At 41.3% G+C, this 20,094-nt stretch overlaps 1 protein-coding gene across 22 annotated transcripts in view; it reads right to left on the bottom strand.

Moving 5' to 3' along the window:
• LOC115208262 (calpastatin) overlaps positions 1-19,383 on the bottom strand; it is a 61,275-nt gene extending 41,892 nt beyond the window's left edge. For 12 of the 22 annotated variants that reach the window (XM_029776177.1, XM_029776173.1, XM_029776187.1 and 9 more), the window contains exons 1-2: positions 19,170-19,383; positions 17,240-17,329 (exon numbers count right to left, since the gene is read on the bottom strand). In XM_029776177.1, coding sequence (XP_029632037.1) covers positions 17,240-17,329; positions 19,170-19,223 — 144 coding nt within the window. In that variant the 5' untranslated portion in view covers positions 19,224-19,383. Of the gene's footprint in view, positions 1-7,192; positions 7,341-17,239; positions 17,330-18,401; positions 18,796-19,169 lie in introns of those variants that run through there. The other 10 variants (XM_029776185.1, XM_029776194.1, XM_029776198.1 and 7 more) reach the window with 8 other exon arrangements.
• Positions 19,384-20,094: the final 711 nt, after the last annotated feature.

The following is a 20,094-nucleotide window of genomic DNA, read 5'->3' as shown; positions in this document are numbered from 1 at the left end:
GGCCGATACCAATTTTTGGGGGTCAAGGAGGCCGATGGCCGATATTTAATGCTGATAATAAATATTATTACATTTGAAATTTTGGGGAGAAATATTCCCAGGGACAACCATGTATGCATTAACAAATTAATTATACAACCACACAATCAATTTCACTTTGTGTTTAACAATTTAACTACATAACAACATATTGGTAATAATTGTATTTGAATGGTATATCTCTTGATAAACTGGTTAAATCAAGATGTAGCCTAGGCTTATTCACAGTACAGGTAGAATGCATATTCAATAGGAGTGTATGCATGCATTGAGTTATTGAGCTTGTTTTGGCTGATTTCAGTGGTCTTTGGGGCTACAGATGAAAAAAAAATCTGTTTCCCATTTGGAACCCTACTAGGGGTTTATTTTATAAAAATGTGCGCTGTCTCCTTTAAGAGAAAAGAGACCACTTGCATGTCATTTAGCTAGGCAGTTCTGCTTGGGCAGTTCTCTCAGGAAGGTAAAGAAAAGTAATGTAGCTAGCGAACTCAGTGAATTAACAAAATGTATGGTGACAATCAGCTTTGATATTAGCATATTTTGCATTTTTGTTAGCTATCACAAATAAAGTCTTAGTACTTGAGTACCCATGCCCTATTTGAAAAGGTCTGGTCACACACATTTCCTAGGTGGCAAAGGTCCAGATGGATAATGTAATTTATCGGCATAGTAACAAACCCACACCTCGCAACCCATGCGACCCCAAACTGTTCACATCCCTCTTGTTGGTGGAGAGAGAATGTGCGGTTTTAAAGCTAATTTCCCACAATTCTACACATTTTGCATGGGGCAGAGATTTGGCTGTTTTAAAGCTAATTTCCTGCAATTCTATGCATTCTTCCATGTCTTATGTGTGTTTATATGATACCAGGGGTTGAAGCCCGACTGAGTAAAAAAAAAGTTGGGTCCGGATCCGGTCCACAGTCCGCCAGTTGAGTATGTTAGGTTCTAGGGTAGCATTAGTGAACTGACGTTAGCTTCATATCTAGCAAAGTTAGCTCTATGCTGAATGTTGTTGTTTACCTAGCTCGCTAGCTAACTAGCCACCAGTATGTTGCATTGTAAAGTGCTGCAGCCTGTATAGACATTGTTTTGCCTAACACTAAATTAATTACCACTTTCTCCATTTCTACATTCAGTGTGGCATTAGAAAAGTGCAGCATGAGTGGGTAGCTATAGCAAGCAGCACAGACGTTCCTCGAGGACAGGCTAACTAGCGACGAGTGGCAGCGGCTTGCAGAAGTTTCACACGAGGCAAGTGCGTTCACGCTATAAAGGGGAATTAGTCTGTGCCGATACTCAAGGGCCGATAGCCGATAAGACTAGAAAAGGCCAAAAATATCGACAGACCGATTATTGGACATTCTTTACTTTGGACACACATACTTTGAAACACATGCATAGACAAATACACACATGTACACACACACACGTCCACACATCATGTCAGTGTTCAGAAGTTGCCACAGTAATTTCTCTCTGATAAGACACAGACATGTAATTGTCATGCAGGTGAATACTCAAAAGACAATTGTCTTCACCACCCCCTTCTGTTGAACTTACTGACATAACAGCCGACTGAATGGCTGCATGAGTGCCAATGACTGTTCTGTGCACTGTCAGATCACATCTACTGTTTTTTGTCTCTGTACTGTGCTGCTATATTTAGCACTGTACATTCTATGGTGGAGTGTTTGCCCTCGCTGCCTGTCCAAGTGGCTGAGTCCAAATCTTTTCAACAATCAAATATTCGTGTTGACATGAGGACCAACACAAAGCAGCTCAATGGATGATATCACCTCACCACTCTGTGTGATTGCTCAGGACATTGCTCATTGCTTCCTGTTAAACAGAAACATATTTGGTAACAGCAAATAGGGCTGTGCCTCAATAGTCTTAACTCACTTCCTTTCCTCACATCCTTTCCTCCATTATCCAGTTATTTTTCTCTCACCTCTCAGTAGCAATGAGGAGTGAAGGAGGCAAAAGTTAGCGAGGAAATGAACTTATTTTAGAGTATTGGGGCAGAGCCAGGGTTTACCTGAACCATAATAGATGGAAATGGACAGGAGAACAAACGAGTAAACGAATTGCCAAATGCCATGTTGTTCAACGCCCTGGTAAAAAGAACATTCTCAGGTAAGCCCAAAGGCCTGGAAACCCTCCATGATGTGCTTTTATATAACCAGAGCATGAGAGAGCGACTGAGCGTGTCATAATTGGATCAGCAGTCAGGCTCAAGACAAACTGACAGTGGAGTGAGAAATCTGACGGCTGGACTATCTTTCTGATGCACACAGACACACAGTACCGTACGTATTCAAAAGGAAATGGGCAATTCCACGGTAGCGGACCACTTTTTCTCAAAAACTCTTAAATATCTGCTTTAAGATTTAAAAATGACTGCAGAAAGAATGGGATGTCAGCTATGACATGACACTGAGTTTTTTTTATTTTTCTATTTTCCTTTTTTTTTACCTAGGCAAGTCAGTTAAGAACAAATTCAAATTTTCAATGATGGCCTAGGAACAGTGGGTTAACTGCCTTGTTCAGGGGCAGACCTACCTTGTCAGCTCGGGGATTCAATCTTGCAACCTTTCGGTTACTAGTCCAACGCTCTAACCACTAGGCTACCTGAACAAATATATTTTGGTTATTGAACTATCGTAAGTGAGGTGGATTTACACCCGGTAACAGAATTGCGGTAATGGAATTACATCATGGTTCCCTGATCTGTACTACACAGAAATGCATAATTATGGATATGAAAGTTATTCTCTTCATGGTGATATATCCTAAATAGGTACACAACTGTAGAAATATGCATATTTGGGTATTATTCTACACACTGGCTATTATTTTAACGAGCTCCACCACCAAGCGAACCCGTGCACATGGGCAGATAATGTGCGTTACCGTGTGAGAGCGAAGTGTTGCATCTCGCTCATCTCAATATCCTAACCTATTCATTGATGATAGGCCCTGCTTTCCTGAAGTTTCCCCGATACATTACAAGCCAAGGCATTGTGAGATACAGCATTCCATTGCCTGATATAGCTTCCGATTGCCGATAGGTAGGAAGGAGGAGGACAGTAGCAGTGTAAGGATGGAAAATGGTTGAAAAACATATATGCCTTAATAAATCAAATTTAAAAAAAAAAAATATATATAGACTCTTAGAAAGAGACACCCAATTTGACATGTTCCAATGAACTTCACATGTTGGTGCTCATAGGTCCTTTTACAAGGAAATGACCAAATAGTACAAAAACAAACACACACTTCTGTGTGAATGTGCAGGCAGACACAGACACTCACGCTTTAGGGTATAACAGACATTTCCATGTGTTAGAATATAGGTCCCTCCCCTCTTTACAGCTCTGGTCAATACAACAGACACATCCACACATGACCACACTATGGGCCTTCACTTACCTGGATCTATAATAGGCCTATTCATTTTGTATGAATATGTTCTTATTTTCATTGTGCCCAATGTAAAAGCCAAGTAAACAAGGCACGTGTCAATATATTACAAAAATATAAATATATGCGGCATATACTGTGAAATATATTTTGGTCATTCCTACCCATTGCATGCTCTGTACAGCTTAGAGTTACTATATATAGAGTTGCATGCACGTGGCAATACTGAATGTGTGATTAGGAAATGTATTGGGAAATATAAAATATATGACAGCAGTTTATATTTCAGCACACAGTGCTCTGCTAATTGCATAAGTGTGCAAAAACAAGTGTCAAATGTCACACCTTGATACTCACTAGACCTTACTACATCCCACTTAACCACTTACTGACACGTGTGTTTGACAGAAAGCATATATACACTACCATTCAAAAGTTTGGGGTCACTTAGAAATGTCCTTGTTTTCCATGAAAACATACATGAAATTAGTTGCAAAATGAATAGGAAATATAGTCAAGACGTTGACAAGGTTATAAATAAGGATTTTTAATTGAAATAATTGTGTCCTTCAAACTTTGCTTTCGTCAAAGAATCCTCCATTTGCAGCAATTACAGCCTTGCAGACCTTTGGCATTCTAGTTGTCAATTTGTTGAGGTAATCTTCAGGGATTTCACCCCATGCTTCCTGAAGCACCTCCCACAAATCGGATTGGCACTTCTTACGTACCATACGGTCAAGCTGCTCCCACAACAGCTCAATAGGGTTGAGATCCGGTTACTGTCCTGGCCACTCCATTAGACAGAATACCAGCTGACTGCTTCTTCCCTAAATAGTTCTTGCATAGTTTGGAGCTGTGCTTTTGGTCATTGTCCTGTTGTAGGAGGAAATTGGCTCCAATTAAGCGCCGTCCACAGGGTATGGCATGGCGTTGCAAAATGGAGTGATAGCCTTCCTTATTCAAGATCCCTTTTACTGTGAAGGGAGTAGTACACAGCGTTGTACGAGATCTTCAGTTTCTTGGCAATTTCTCGCATGGAATAGCCTTGATTTCTCAGAACAAGAATAGACTGGCGAGTTTCAGAAGAAAGTTATTTGTTTCTGGCTAATTTGAGCCTGTAATCGAACCCACAAATGCTGATGCTCCAGATACTCAACTAGCCTAAAGAAGGCCAGTTTTATTGCTTCTTTAATCAGAACAACAGTTTTCTGCTGTGGTCACATAATTGCAAAAAGGTTTTCTAATGATTAATTAGCCTTTTAAAATGATAAACTTGGATTAGCTAACACAACGTGCCATTGGAACACAGGAGGGATGGTTGCTGATAATGGGCCTCTGTACGCCTATGTAGATATTTTTATCTGCCGTTTCTAGCTACAATAGTCATTTACAACATTAACAATGTCTACACTGTATTTCTGATCAATTTGACATTATTTTAATGAACAAAAAAATGTGCTTTTCTTTCAAAAACAATGTCATTTCTAAGTGACCCCAAACTTCTGAACAGTAGTGTAAAATTATTATTTTTTTAACCTTTATTTAACTAGGCAAGTCAGTTAAGAACAAATTCTTATTTTCTATGACGGCTTAGGAACAGTGGGTTAACTGCCTTATTCAGGGTCAGGACGACAGGTTTTTACCTTCTCAGGTCGGGGATTCGATCTTGCAACCTTTTGGTTACTACTCCAACGCTCTAACCACTAGGCTAGGCTACCTGTCGCATCTCAGCAGGAAGTGATCTGGGGAAGCAGATTAACGTGACACCATTGTTGGAATGTGTAGCACAGATACATTTCCCCTTTGGCTGTTTCCTGTGTTTGATGAAAGCAGCAGATGATGCTGAGCCGGAATGGCAGAGTGCACAGTCAGTATGTTGACAACGCAGGTCTGGGAAAGTAGCCCAACTAGCCCAAAGCAGAGCCAAAAATCCCCTCAAAACACAACAGAGACAGAGGGATATTAGACTGCAGCCTACTCAGTCACAAGTGCAAAACTGATACTCATGTCATACAAATACTACTAGAACACATGGACAAACATACTATATGCACACGCAACTCCTAACTGAGTAACACAACTGTAACTCATCAAAATAAGCACGTGTAAAGTATTATCAAAAATATGCCTGGACTCAATCCACCACCAGAATTACATACACACCCATTCTATGTTGCACCATGACACATTGAGGAACAGAACATCATTTTTTTTTAAATTTGACCTTTTTTTTATTTATTTTTTTACATGATCAGCTCATCAAGGTCTTTTGGTCACAGGGCCTCTTATTTATTGATCGTGCCTTCATTTAACCAGTAAGTCATTGAGAAAACATTCTCTTTTACAATAACGACCTGAGACCTCAACATTTTTGGGGGGGTCTTTTGGGGTCTAGGCTGAGTTACCGTCAAACACCTTGTGAATACTGGCTCAGCAGACAAAGGAAAGAAAGGAGGGTGCTTAACAACCATAACAAAAATCAAGAGAAAGGCTTACCAAGAACAGGTGACTGGCGCTTTGATATCAAGCTGAACGCCAGTCACCTGTTCGCATCCTGTACAATGGATTAAAGTGAGCAATAACAAATTCATCTCTGCCTTTTTTTGTTGTTGAGTGCACCAATTCCATTTACCTTGAATTAGTTATTTTGGAAGTTTGTCTTGGTAGGCCAGTCTCGCCTTGTGATTACTGCTGATATAAAGAGTTTGGTACATATATTTGATTGGTTTATTGTATAATACTCTAACTAACCAACACACACACAAACACCATGCAAATGAATAAACTGCAGACACACTGACACAACGGGAAGCGACACACTTTGTTGGGCCATGTGAAGAGCACAGCCCTTCCCTTTGCCTTGGGTTTAATATCCTCTCTATTATTACAGTACAGACTGGACTTCTGTTCCCAGATGTGGACAGACGACCATGACTTTCAATGCTTGAGACACAGACACTCTCACACACACCTGGAGGCAACACACAGCTTTCATCTTTGTCTTGGTTCAATATTATACAGGTCTTGGTTCAATATAATAAAGGTCTTGGTTCACCATTATACAGGTCTTGCCAACCAGTCTATGGAGCTCTCTACGGCCAGGATCTATAGGGCCAAAGTGTCTACTCTGGACACATGGGGGGGAAAAAGTAACAGCAGACATTTCTGAACTCCTAACCAACGGGCCTTTACGTCCATGAATGTGTATCAATACTTTTTCACTATTTATGAGGCTATATGATGTATTGTTCAGTAGATTTACTATGTAATATTAATGTATTTGTTTTTAATCTCATGATCTATTTTACATGCTATAAGATTGCTGGGGCAGGGGTCATTTAAAATATATCTATATATTTATTATACAGGTCTTGGTTCCATATAACACAGAATGTGCTGTATTTCTGTTCCCAGACGTTGACAGAGCAGCTCTCACATTCCACCACTCCTCCTCCCTCCTCGACCAGAGAACAACTTCTGACTTGGATTAATGCCAGCAAAACTTTTTCTCTTGACTTGCATTCCCTTATAAGCCCTACACTAAACATACAAAACAATACACACACACATTAAAGAGCTCTGATTCACAAATACAGACACAGAGCCGCACACTTTCTCACTGACACAAACTTTCTTCATGTGTACAACACACAACTCGAAGACTCAAACAGACACACATACACACTCCTCTCTAACCTGTGAGCAGAGTTACATTATAAAAGCTCACCTGTTGTTCCACGGCCACATCCTGTAAGGCCTGATTGTCCCGAGGAGCTCGGATCCAGCTTAGTAACTGGCCCATTTTCACCTTTATCTGTTGTGAATGTGTGTGTGAGTGTATGTGTTTGACTCTGTTCCTATTCTGTGAACTGCAGCATGTTCCCCAGTTGCACACAGGGAAGGGGCGGGAACAGGGAGAAAGGGGGAGGGAAGGGAGCACAGCAGGGGCAGGGTTAAGGGGAAGGGGAAGGAACAGGGAGAAAGGGGGAGGGACTGGGAGCACAGCAGAGGCAGGGTTAAAGGGAAGGGCAATGAACAGGGAGAAAGGGGGAGGGACAGGGAGCACAGCAGAGGCAGGGTTAAAGGGAAGGGGAAGGAACAGGGAGAAAGGGGGAGGGACAGGGAGCACAGCAGAGGCAGGGTTAAAGGGAAGGGCAAGGAACAGGGTTTGAGGGAAAGGGAAGGCCGAAAGGAAAGACTATATAAGGCCAATACGATTTGAAATAATTGAAAGGTTTGATTCCAAAACGCAATAAAGGTACATTTTTCACATTTGTATTAATTCATCTGAAATTAATGGTCATGGGTCCCTTTCTATGTGTATGTATGTATTATGGCTTTTCTTAAACTTTTAAAACATTTACTTTAGAATATACTTTAGAATGTGTTTCATACCACAATATGCTATGTTCAGTGCCATGTGTTTAGAAAGTTGGGACATTGAGGTTTCTGCATTATAATGCATTTACATGACACTACAACATTCTATGACAGCCATGTTAGCTCCCATTAACACAGAGTGTGTTCGCAAATTCACTCCGTAGTGCCGGAGTGCGCTCAGAGTGCACTCTGGGTGTTAGTAAATTCAGAGTGTGATCAGATAGCTCTCGGAGTGTTCACTGGACACTCTGGCCAAGGAGTAGGGTTGAGCCGAGCGTTCTGACCTCACAACGGCAGTCAAGCACTTTTTCTCACCCCAGCAGAGCTGGACAGGCTGTTTTCATGTTATCTAGAGCGTTGGTGACTGTAACTGTGCCGCTGGCAACAATTTAATGACGTTTTCTTGCTGACGTTTACTGACAGCGGTCATATTCAACGGCTGAGAATATTAAAAAAAAAATGCTATGTAACTGAATGTGTAGAATTAAAACAACATAAAAAATGATAGAAGTTAGCCCAACTCTCTAAATATATGGCTCTCGCTATATCCACTGTCCAGATGCATGGAAATATACAATGAGTCATTTAGCGAATCATTTCCGTTATATTTGTCTGTTCACTTTTAAGTTAGGTTTCTCTAAATATTTTTTCCAGACTTAGGAACGTAATCAGAACCATTTCTTATTCATTTAGGTTAACCTCTGGCTTCGTCAGCCAGATGCGGTGATAGACAGCTGTCACGCTGGCCACCTAGCATGATGTTAGCTTTGAGCTCTAGAGTGTCGTGGACCTTTTGATTTATTATGGATTCCTTCGACAGTTTGGAGCCTGTGATATCTGTTCCTGTTGGCCGAAAGAGGAAACTTTCTAAAGCTCATGAAAAGGAGAGAGCCAAGATCCAGCGATGGGAAACCCTGCAAACATACGGAGGCTGCAAACAGCGGGCTATATCACTCCGATAATAAGAATCAATCCATCCTTGACTGGCAAATTAATTGCGACAGACTTCCAATGTCCTTATTATTCCTTAATAAAACATTTTAAAAAGCTTCCCTTGATTTATACTAACAAAAAAACCTGTAAAACCCCTATAACATTTTTCCAAAAGTTGCTTACATGTCCAAAAAGAAAACACACATTGTATAGGCTACACTGTTCACCCTCAAGATACAATAAATCGGCTTTGTGATAGGCTATTTGCACACTATAATTAAAACAAATTGATTATTTCATATCGATACTTTATTACATGTAACTGTTTAAAAACCCAATTGGGAGACATTTTCTACTGGGGTTCTGTTGTTTGGGGTGGATATAGGACGTTTTGCCACAAATTAACATGATTATTTGTCTCAAAAATAAAGTTGCCCTGCAATATATTTCTAACAAAATCATGTCTGTCTCTTCACTAGTCTTGTATTGATAAGATGAAAAAATAATATATCTTTCACAAGATGTGCTTTTAATTAATGTCAATTTACCAACATTTCTGAAAATGGATGTTTCACGTTTTGGAATGAAACTCTTAAACTTCATATATTTTTTCTGTGCTCGTTTGAACTTGCTTGCTTAACAATGAACCAATAGAGAAGTCCAAGACTGCAAACCCTGCACATCTGACACTCAGGTAGACTTACGGAAATGCTCTGAGTATTTGAAAGATGGCAAATAGTATTTGAACCCAGGTCTGCATTCGGTACAGCCTGGCGCCCTGGGCTATAAAGGGAAGGACACTGATAGTGGAGTGACACCGCCTGACAAGAGCCCACATGAGTCGCTTCTCAGGGAAGTGGACACGGACCCACACAATTATGACCCCCACACACACACACCAATAAATCAGACACAAATATACGTACATGAACACATCCCAACACACAAATGGGCATAATGCACGCACACACAGTGTTAAAATGCACTGACAGAAAAGGAACTTGTTAAATGCACTTCATTCTGTGTAGATGAAGGGGACGATACAGGTTAGACATGGACAGACATGAACAATTGAGACAGGGAATGTGTATGTATTCCAATCAGAGAGTGAATTGGCAAGACAAAAGATTTAAGTGCCTTTGAACGGGGTAAGGTAGTAGGTGCCAGGCGAACTGATTTGTGTCAAGAACTGCAACGCTGCTGGGTTTGTCACGCTCAACAGTTTCCCGTGTGTATCAAGAATGGTCCACCACCCAAAGGACATCCAGCCAACACAACTGTGGGAAGCATTGGAGTCAACATAGGCCAGCGTCCCTGTGGAACGCTTTCAACACCTTGAAGAGTCCATGCCCCGATGAATTGAGGCTGTTCTGAGGGCAAAAGGGGGGGTTCAACTCAATATTAGGAAGGTGTTCCTAATGTTTGGTATACTCAGTGTATAAATCTACAGTATACAGCGCACACTCTTAACCACAGAGGAAAAGCACACACCCTCTTCCACATGGAGTACAACTCACACAATCACTGAGCAATAAGAGATAAGTTGTGCAAACAACATGACAAGCGCCTGATGTGGAGGAAGAGGGAGGGCAGGAGTTCTGTTTCTATCAATTTTCACCGCCAAGTGTGGCCAAGTTCAACCTCAACTTTCTTGACTGTGTTACCGTAACCACCAGTTGTTATCGGCTACTGGAAGAGGCTAGCATTCCACTGTTGGAAGACTAGCAATGAAATCAGGTGGAGAATCAAAAGGAATAATGCACTTAGCCAGTGAGAAATTGCAATATAAGCTATGACTAGTTCTTAGGTGTGCAAAGACCTGTGGCAAATTGCTTTGTAAGGACTGGAGGCATGCCTTGTGGTACATCCAGGCTGTATCACAACCGGCCGTGATTGGGAGTCCCACAGGGCGGCACCCAATTGGCCCAGCGTCGTCCGGATGTGTCCGGTGTAGGCCGCCATTGTAAATAACAACCTGTTCTTAACTGACTTGCCTAGTTAAACAAAAGGTTCAATAAAAAATAAAATAAATTGACTCATTTGTCTTGAACAAACAACTTTACTCTGATGTGAGTTGTCGATGTGACACCTACTCACAAAACTCCAATAGTTTGTAGGTCAGCAACATGATGTTGGTCCATGGTCCAGCAATGATTAGCATTGGTTAAGATAGCTAACTTTTGGACCTTACAAATCTACCATGTGCTTTAAAGTGGACTGTAGATAAAGGGAATGCAAACAAGTTAGTAACACATTTAAATGTTCTCCTGCCTTGCATGCAGGTGTTGCATGTGCAGGCATCAGTATATTTCCCTCACGCTAAAAACTTTAGAGTATAAGTCAAAGAACAATACCCTGACTGTTGTATTGCACAGAAAAATACCTCATCCATGACCGCTCTGTGTCCCTTGAGGTAATCCTTGGGCGGGGTGGGATGACAGTGCAGTCTTGAGTGAGTCATTGTGACAAATCAGTCTGTGGCCAAAGGGTTGAGCTGTGTCCTTGGTCCCCCCAGTATTATAACTACTAGGGGTGGTCCCAGTATTATAACTACTAGGGGTGGTCCCAGTATTATAACTACTAGGGGTGGTCCCAGTATTAGAACTACTAGGGGTGGTCCCAGTATTAGAACTACTAGGGGTGGTCCCAGTATTAGAACTGCTAGGCGTAGTCCCAGTATTAGAACTGCTAGGGGTGGTCCCAGTATTAGAACTACTAGGGGTGGTCCCAGTATTAGAACTACTAGGGGAGGTCCCAGTATTAGAACTACTAGGGGTGGTCCCAGTATTAGAACTGCTAGGGGTGGTCCCAGTATTAGAACTGCTAGGGGTAGTCCCAGTATTAGAACTGCTAGGGGTGGTCCCAGTATTAGAACTGCTAGGGGTGGTCCCAGTATTAGAACTGCTAGGGGTGGTCCCAGTATTAGAACTGCTAGGGGTGGTCCCAGTATTAGAACTGCTAGGGGTAGTCCCAGTATTAGAACTACTAGGGGTGGTCCCAGTATTAGAACTGCTAGGGGTGGTCCCAGTATTAGAACTGCTAGGGGTGGTCCCAGTATTAGAACTGCTAGGGGTGGTCCCAGTATTAGAACTGCTAGGGGTAGTCCCAGTATTAGAACTACTAGGGGTGGTCCCAGTATTAGAACTGCTAGGGGTAGTCCCAGTATTAGAACTACTAGGGGTGGTCCCAGTATTAGAACTGCTAGGGGTAGTCCCAGTATTAGACTACTATGGGTAGTTATAATACTGACCATGTGAGACCACGGCCAACAGGCACCCTCACACCACTCCCATTGCACCATATACCTTATGACACTGAGTAAGAAAAAGGGCCACATGACTGAGATTGTGAAAACTTTATTGGTACTTTCAATATGATATTAAACCAACCAAGCAGTTACACATAGCTTCAGTGCATAGCTCAGGCAATAGATATGTAAACAGAAGATCTGCAAAGAGGAGTGGGACAAAATCCCTCCTGGGATGTGTGCAAACCTGGTGGCCAACTACAAGAAACGTCTGACCTCTGTGATTGCCAACAAGGGTTTTGCCACCAAGTACTAAGTCATGTTTTGCAGAGGGGTCAAATACTTATTTCCCTCATTAAAATGCAAATCAATTTATAATTTTTTTTGTTGTTATTCTGTCTCTCACTGTTCAAATAAACCTACCATTAAAATTATAGACTAATCATTTCTTTGTCAGTGGGCAAATGTACAAAATCAGCAGGGGATCAAATACTTTTTTCCCTCACTGTATATATATATATATATATATATATATATATTCAAGGAAAGACATGCTTTGCTTGCTGGATATAAAATAGGCTACAGTGTTCACATGGTGAACTGGTGGGGAAGTTTGAATGGCGAGAGCTTCTCTGGTGTGTTGTGATCACATTGGCTGGTGGTAAAAATGCCACAAAGGGGAATCCTCTGTTCTTCCTGCGCCCAATATTTATGTTTACAATGAAAAGTATTGCGTCAGAATGCCCAAATCACTGCTAAAGGTGATTCTAACATGAATTGACTCAGGGGTGCGAATACTTATGTACATTAGATACTACTGTATTTCAACAACAACAAAAAACATGAACTTTGTCATTATGGGGTACTGTGTGTAAATGGGCGAGAATTTTTTATATTTCATCTATTTTGAATTCAAGCTGTAACACAACAAAATGTAGAATACGTCAAGGGGTATGAACACTTACTGAAGGCATTGTATATAAGTTCAGCAATTGCACTCTTCTCACATTACTCTGTAGGCTACTGACAAATTCAAAGCTTCCTCCTGGAGGAAGCTTGTTCAGTAGCTACAGAGTGGTATGAGAAAAGTGCCATCTTCCTGCAACTCACATCTGCCTGTAATTATTGAACTCTGGCCTGCTGGACCCATGGGTTGAGGCAAACTTTGTCATATCCAGGATGACTATCATGCCCTCCAACCACCACCTGACTGCACCTGTCCACAACCTGTAATAGATGGAAGGGACTTCATCACCCACTGGAGACTTGAATACAGAACCTCACCCAGAGAGCTGTGCATGTTAGTGTGTGGTTAGACAGCCAAATCCTTAGAATAGAATAGAATGCCATGTTAGTTCTGGGACAGTGGAAGTTGTACCAAATATTTGTATGCTCGTTGTTCTATCTGTGGTTGTACTCTACACACAACTTATTTTCATTTGCTAGAGTAGGCATACTGTCTTTATAAGCAAATCAATATGATAGCCTATTTACTGCAGAATTGTTTTTGTCTTTGTAACACAAACACACCCACGGGATTTCCTGCGGGAAATATCTATCAGCGGACATAAGGAGACGAGACTAGCCAGTTATAGAATATTGTGTTGACAGCTGAGCTCACTGAAGACTGGTCATTCAACTCACAGTTGGTGATATCGGTTTCACGGTAACGTGGCTTTACGTGACCTGATAAAAACTTAAAGTCGCAAGCTACTTTTGTAGCAAGGTTTTGTAGAATGAGTGTTTCATGAAATACATTCCAGATACTGGTACTTCTTCCTATCTTGGCATAACTGTGATTCGCCCGAGAAATATCAGCTAGCTAGATAGGCTAGCCAGCTGTAGCTAGCTATCCCCAAGCTATGCTAACTAGCTAGCTGCTGTCAGGTTGGCTAAACATAAGGTCAGCGCAGGCTTTAGCAGTGGTGTAAAGTACTTAAGTAAAAATACTTTAAAGTACTACTTAAGTAGTTTTTTGGGGTATCTGTACTTTACTATTTATATTTTTGGCAATATTTACTTTTACTTCAATACATTCCTAAAGATAATCATTTACTTTTTACTCCATACATTTTCCCTGACACCCAAAAGTTCTCGTTACATTTTGAATGCTTATCAGGACAGGAAAAGGATCAAATTCACACAATTATCAAGAGAACATTCCTGGTCATCTCTACTGCCTCTGATCTTGTGGACTCACTAAACACAAATGCTTTGTTTGTAAATTATGTCTGAGTGTTGGAGTGTGCCCCTGGCTATCAGTAAATATAAAAAACAAGAAAATGACACCTGGTTTGCTTAATATAAGGAATTTGAAGTGATTTGTACTTTTACTTTTGATACTTAAGTATATTTTAGCAATTACACTTACCTTTAATACTTAAGTATAATTAAAACTAAATACTTTTTGACTTTTACTAAAGTAGACTTTCATTTGAGTCATTTTGCGTATGACAATTGCGTAGTTTTTCCACTACTGGGGTTTAGCCTACACATAGAACTGAATTAGCAGATCATCTTGAGATGGCGAGTCAGTCAAGAGAAGTCCTCAACTTCAAAACTTCTCTCCATAGCAAAGCTAGCTTAGCTTACCTCGCTGTCACTAATTTACTCACTACTACTCTTGTTTGTTTATTGTGATTGAATGGCGAAGACACACCCAAGAAACATCCACATTAAACCACACCCCTAAGACAACTCTTGTTTGGGCTTCAGTAATGACCGCTGCATTTCTTAACGAGCACCGGAAAAACACATGCAGAATCAGTGAGAGCAGTTCACCTTTTAAAAAAGTATAACTAAAACAAGTTCCTGGCACTGGGAGTGAACCAATGATTTATATATACTAGATGACTGACAGGGGGAGCTGTTTTGAAGCCACCGCACCGCCATCTTGGCACTCCCCCACCGTTGTAAAAAAAACATTTTGGAAGCTATAGAAATGCATTTATTAATGTCTACATTCGTTTTTGCCACCTTTATTCTATTACAGACACCTTCATTCATATTTTTTTTATTGTATTATGTGAGCTAAAAATAAGAAAATATTTTTTTGAAAGTTCTAATGTCGCTGTTCCCACTACACTAAAATATACTTAAATATATGTCATTTTTTTCTTGAAACATTTAATTTAAATACTGTAGAATTCCATTAATTCCTATGTAGGACTGCTCTTTCTGGGGAGTGCCAATATGGTTGTCCGGTGGCTTTAAAGCCTCTCATTGGCCAATGGATAGCATCAGCATTCCAGGGTTTATATACATATTTGGATTGAAAACCTCAAAGTCAGAGATTGCTGCTTACACCCAGCTGCCATCCCCATCCCCAACATCCTAGCAAGCCACAAGGTAACTTGATGGTTATAGCGCTCACCGTTGCCCCTAGTGGCGGGTTTTGAAGGCATCTCCCAACATCCTGGGGACCTGGACGAACTTCGACCTGGCTGACTTTTTCACAGTTGAAAACATGTGAACACACATCAAAGCACATGTGTACACACACACATAGCCTACATATACACATTCAGTGTACAAAACATTAGGAACACCTTCCTAATATTGAGTTGCACCTCCCTTTGCCATCAGAACAGCCTAAATTCGTCGGGGCATGGACTCTACAAGGTGTCGAAAGCTTTCCACAGGGATGCTGGCCCGTGCTCACTCCAAATGTTCCCACAGTTACGTTGGCTGGAGGTCTTTTGAATGGTGGACCATTCTTGATACACACAGGAAACTGTTGAGCCTGAAAAACGTTGCAGTTCTTGAGACTCAAACCGGTGCGCCTGGCACCTACTACCATACCCCGTTCAAAGGCACTTAAATATTTTGTCTTGCACATTCACCCTTTGAATGGCACACATTCACAATCCATGTCTCAAGGCTTAAAAAAATATTCTTTAACTTGCCTCCTCCTCTTCATCTACACTGATTGAAGTGGATTTAACAAGTAACATCAATATGGATCATAGCTTTCACCTAGATTAACCTGATCAGTTTATGTCATGGAAAGAACATCTCCCAATGTTTTGTACTCTGTGTATAGATATGCACTGAGGCACACAAACACACATTCCAGACTTGTCTTATCCACGCATCATCAAGCACACTCAGGCTTCTAAAAAGACCTTCAGAGATGTGTTGTGTCAGCTCACCAAGCCTGTAAAACCAGCTGTTGCATCCTGGGAAGACACATTGGAACTAAGACACACTTTTATTGTGAACTACCTCCAGATCGATTTTTTTGGGGGGGGGGGGTACCTGCATGCATGTGAATGTGTACATGTGTTACTGAGTGCCATAAAGTTGCCACAGTGAGCGGAGCTCATCGCAATACTTAGATACGTCATTCATCACAGTCCCTTACTGCTCCAGCGGAGGCTGTTGAGGGGAGGACATCATTATTATGAGCCGTCCTCCCCTCAGCAGCCTCCACTGTACTTCTCGTGTCACCAGACCTGGAACCACTGCCAAACGCTGCCTCAGAAGTCCCATCAGAAGTCCCCTCAGAAGTCCCCTTATCAATGAATACAGATGCTTCTAAACAATTATGGGTAGGTTCATTCCTTTTTCCTTTGTTAAACAGTGACCAGGAATAGATTGATGTCAACTACAATAGACAACTATTCTTTAAACTCTGATGAGGTCTGCACTCATACGAAAATGAAAGGAAGCCATTTATGCATTTTGTTTCAGAGGCAGAGCCCAAATCGCAGCCTAAAATGGTGAAAAATGGCCTGTTAGATGTAACAATGGTTGTCAACAGCTTTAGACGTCTAACTTTTACAAACATTGCAACCAAACAAACAAAGTCCCAGAGAGCCTTGTGAAACCAGATCACTGATATGGATAAAGAAATGGATCCAGTCAAGTGTGTGGTGAAATTAGCAGCCTGCATGCCCCACATGTTATCCCACTCATTCATGTGACTGAGTACATGCCTCTTTACCCCACCAGAGGGCAGCAAAGTCTACAGAGATAAAGTAGAATAGAACAGGACAGAAGAGTATAGCATAACTTTATTTTTCCCCAAAGGGAACGTCAGCTGTGGCACAGACAAAAAAGTCTAGCTGTTGACTCGGCGCAAACACAGGTCCTCAGTTCTAAGTCAAGTTATTCATCACATTAGTGTAGCTGAGCGCACCGCCTCTGCACTAACAGAGGTAACTGTCACGTGCATCCGCACCGAGATGTGAACACTGTTTAGCAGGGTCTTACCTGAGCCTTAGAGGCTGCAGCAGCTCGAGTATTATAAGACCGGCCATCCCCCTGCTTCTCCCCAAGTGTGGTACTAGGATCTGTTCTCTGCTGGAAAAGACACACGCGCACACACACACACGGAATCCCAAGCACGCACACGCATACACACACACCCACACAAATATACAATGTTAATGTTAAACAAATCACATAGAGTCGAGACAATTGAGTGTGCGTGTGCTCCGATAGCTAACTGCCCCCTTTGAAGGCCTTAGGTCCACAGACAACCACCTGGGTCTTGTAAGGAAGGGGTCATCTGCACCCATTGTCTGAAAGGTCACTCATGTTGGTTTGGATATTACAGTAAAGTCCCTAACTTGCCGTAATGCCTATAATGTTCTGAAGGCAAGGAAGTTATGCTCCATTTTATTATATTAAAAGACTGGCATTAACCTGTAATAGCGGGTTATAACAACCAGCTTATGATACTGTAAAAAAGTTCCATCAAAATTCAGATGGTAGCATGGAACTGCCATATTGGTTTTAAAAATTATCAGTTACGTGCCATGGTACTTTAAAAACAACTTTATGAGATATGTAAGTGAAGCAGTAACAAATGATTCCGTCTCTACTTGGACTTGCACACTCAGGAGACGTTCAGAGAGCGGACATAACGACCATATTTGGATATCTAACAGTTTTATTCAAATAAGAGTTAAAGGTGACAGGCTCACCAACCCCAATGCCTCTCTAAATCTGCATCTGTAAAAGTCCAGGCAATTGTGCCAGGAGCTGAATGTGTAATTTATTTAGTAATTTATCATGTCTAGTGTTTAAACAGTCACACGCCCTACAAAATAATGCTCTAATCTGCCAAGAAATGCTGGCCCAACCCTTTTTCTATGGTCCCGAACATAAGTCATTCATTTCATATCAATAGGCTTATTGTTGATTCTACAACTTATTGTAAACTAATACGTCAACAACACAGGGGTGTATCAACTTTACCATGACAAAAGTTGGAATGGCTGTTTGTAGAACTATTTAATTAAGGCGAAGTCTCTACTACAATAATGCTTCCTAGAATGGAGATGGATTTACTCAGACACATCGCTACCAGAGGGATGGTATGTTAATACAGAAGTTGGAGAAATCGGTGGCTTATAAACCATATACTCACTTGGCTGGTCCAATAGGCAGCATACGCCATGATGGAAACTGTGAGAAGCGGTGAAGATGAGAAGACTCGTCTATTGCCTACAGATACCTCTGTCTAAATATGTGTAGCCTCTAGTCTAACCGGTCTCCCGTGTACCTTTCAGGCATAATTATTCCCATGCGTTCCAGAGGGCCACTCCCGTCCCGTATGTTCAAACAATGTTACAGTAAAGCCGACTGACCATTATCGTACCCTAAACGAAGTGTCTATATTGCGCGGCTGTGGTGATGTCCAGAGACTGCTAGGTTTGCATTTCACGGCATATAGCTAATTCTCTTTTTAGTTAAGTTTGCCAGACGAGTCTATCGTTTCCGCATAACCCACTGACAATCGACGGCTGAACTGCATTTATAGCCTATCAGCCAAAACCACAATTCAGGTTTGGGGTTGATGGGGGGGATTGCGCAATTGGTGCGTAATGCAAATGCCTCAGATAAAACGAATACTGTTGCAATATAGTAGCCTATACTCTTTTCCATAAGGATATCAGCTTATCGTTTCTCAAAGTTAGTTATTAGAGATATGTACCTGGCTACGATCTATAAGAGGATGCCAATTGAGGCAAAACTCGCGCGTAGCCTACTCATTGGACATTCCTGCATCCAAACGCTGGACCGTTGTTTGGTCGATTGCACAGTTGTGGCCAGCTCTTGACCGAGGTTAATTCATTTAAACATTTTAATGAAAAAGTAGCCTACCCTGCAACAACTATTTAGAAGGAAAACTCACCTCCGGTGACTTTTTATGATGGCCATGGGCATGGCTTCTCTTTTTGTGTGGCATCGCTGCAACGCAAATACCTTTTTTATTTCCAAAACCTAACCGTGGCTCAACAGATATTCTTCTAGGAACCGCTGGCTGTCTGGGGAACTGAGTGAATCAAATTGGCCCCTCTGGCGCGAAAGTGTGCCCCTCCCGCTATGAACTCAAAATATTTTAGCTCAAATGAAATCAACGTGTGTGTGTGTGTGTGTGTGTGTGTGTGTGACCGTGTGACTCAGGAGGTTAAAGTACTTAAGAAATGGGGGCTTTTGTCTTTAGTTTCTTATCGTAACAGTAGCACCCTTCCTTCCTATAGTTCCCCAGTTACTTTAATAGACCAACAACCCCCCCGAAAATCATACACAGTAGCCAAGAATAAAGAACCTGATGTAACATACCCATTACATCTCCTGCTAATCTCATTTGAATGTATTTCGTATGACATCACATCCCAATGACTTACTTAGTGAAGTAAATAAGTAAAAATAGGGAAGGATCAAAGCCAAATCCTCAAGCATATCTACATGTGTATGGACACATCTGGTCTACCAAACACAACCGATAGTTAGGGCTTGTTCCAGATAGACCATAAAATACTAGAGCACGCTATATGCCTACATTTTCCCTCTTTATGCACTCGCATGTTATTCTTGACAGCTTCATATTGTTGGCCTAATGTAGCCTCACCAGCTGCATGAGGGGGTATACTACAAAGCAGAATCAATGGGATCAATGAGTTAGCCAGCAAATTTGCCGAAATAAGTCTGAAATAACGTTTTATTTTTTAGAAAGATAAGCTTGAAATGGGCATGGACAACCAAATGGACAACCAAAAACACATATCTAAATTCAGATGTCTTAATGAACCAGAACATCTGTAGTTACTTCTGGT

This window comes from Salmo trutta, chromosome 14 (genome assembly GCF_901001165.1).
Source record: "Salmo trutta chromosome 14, fSalTru1.1, whole genome shotgun sequence".
Classification (NCBI taxonomy): domain Eukaryota; kingdom Metazoa; phylum Chordata; class Actinopteri; order Salmoniformes; family Salmonidae; genus Salmo; species Salmo trutta.
The sequence above is the reverse complement of the archived record's forward strand: the minus strand, read 5'-3'. Positions and strand labels throughout refer to the sequence as shown.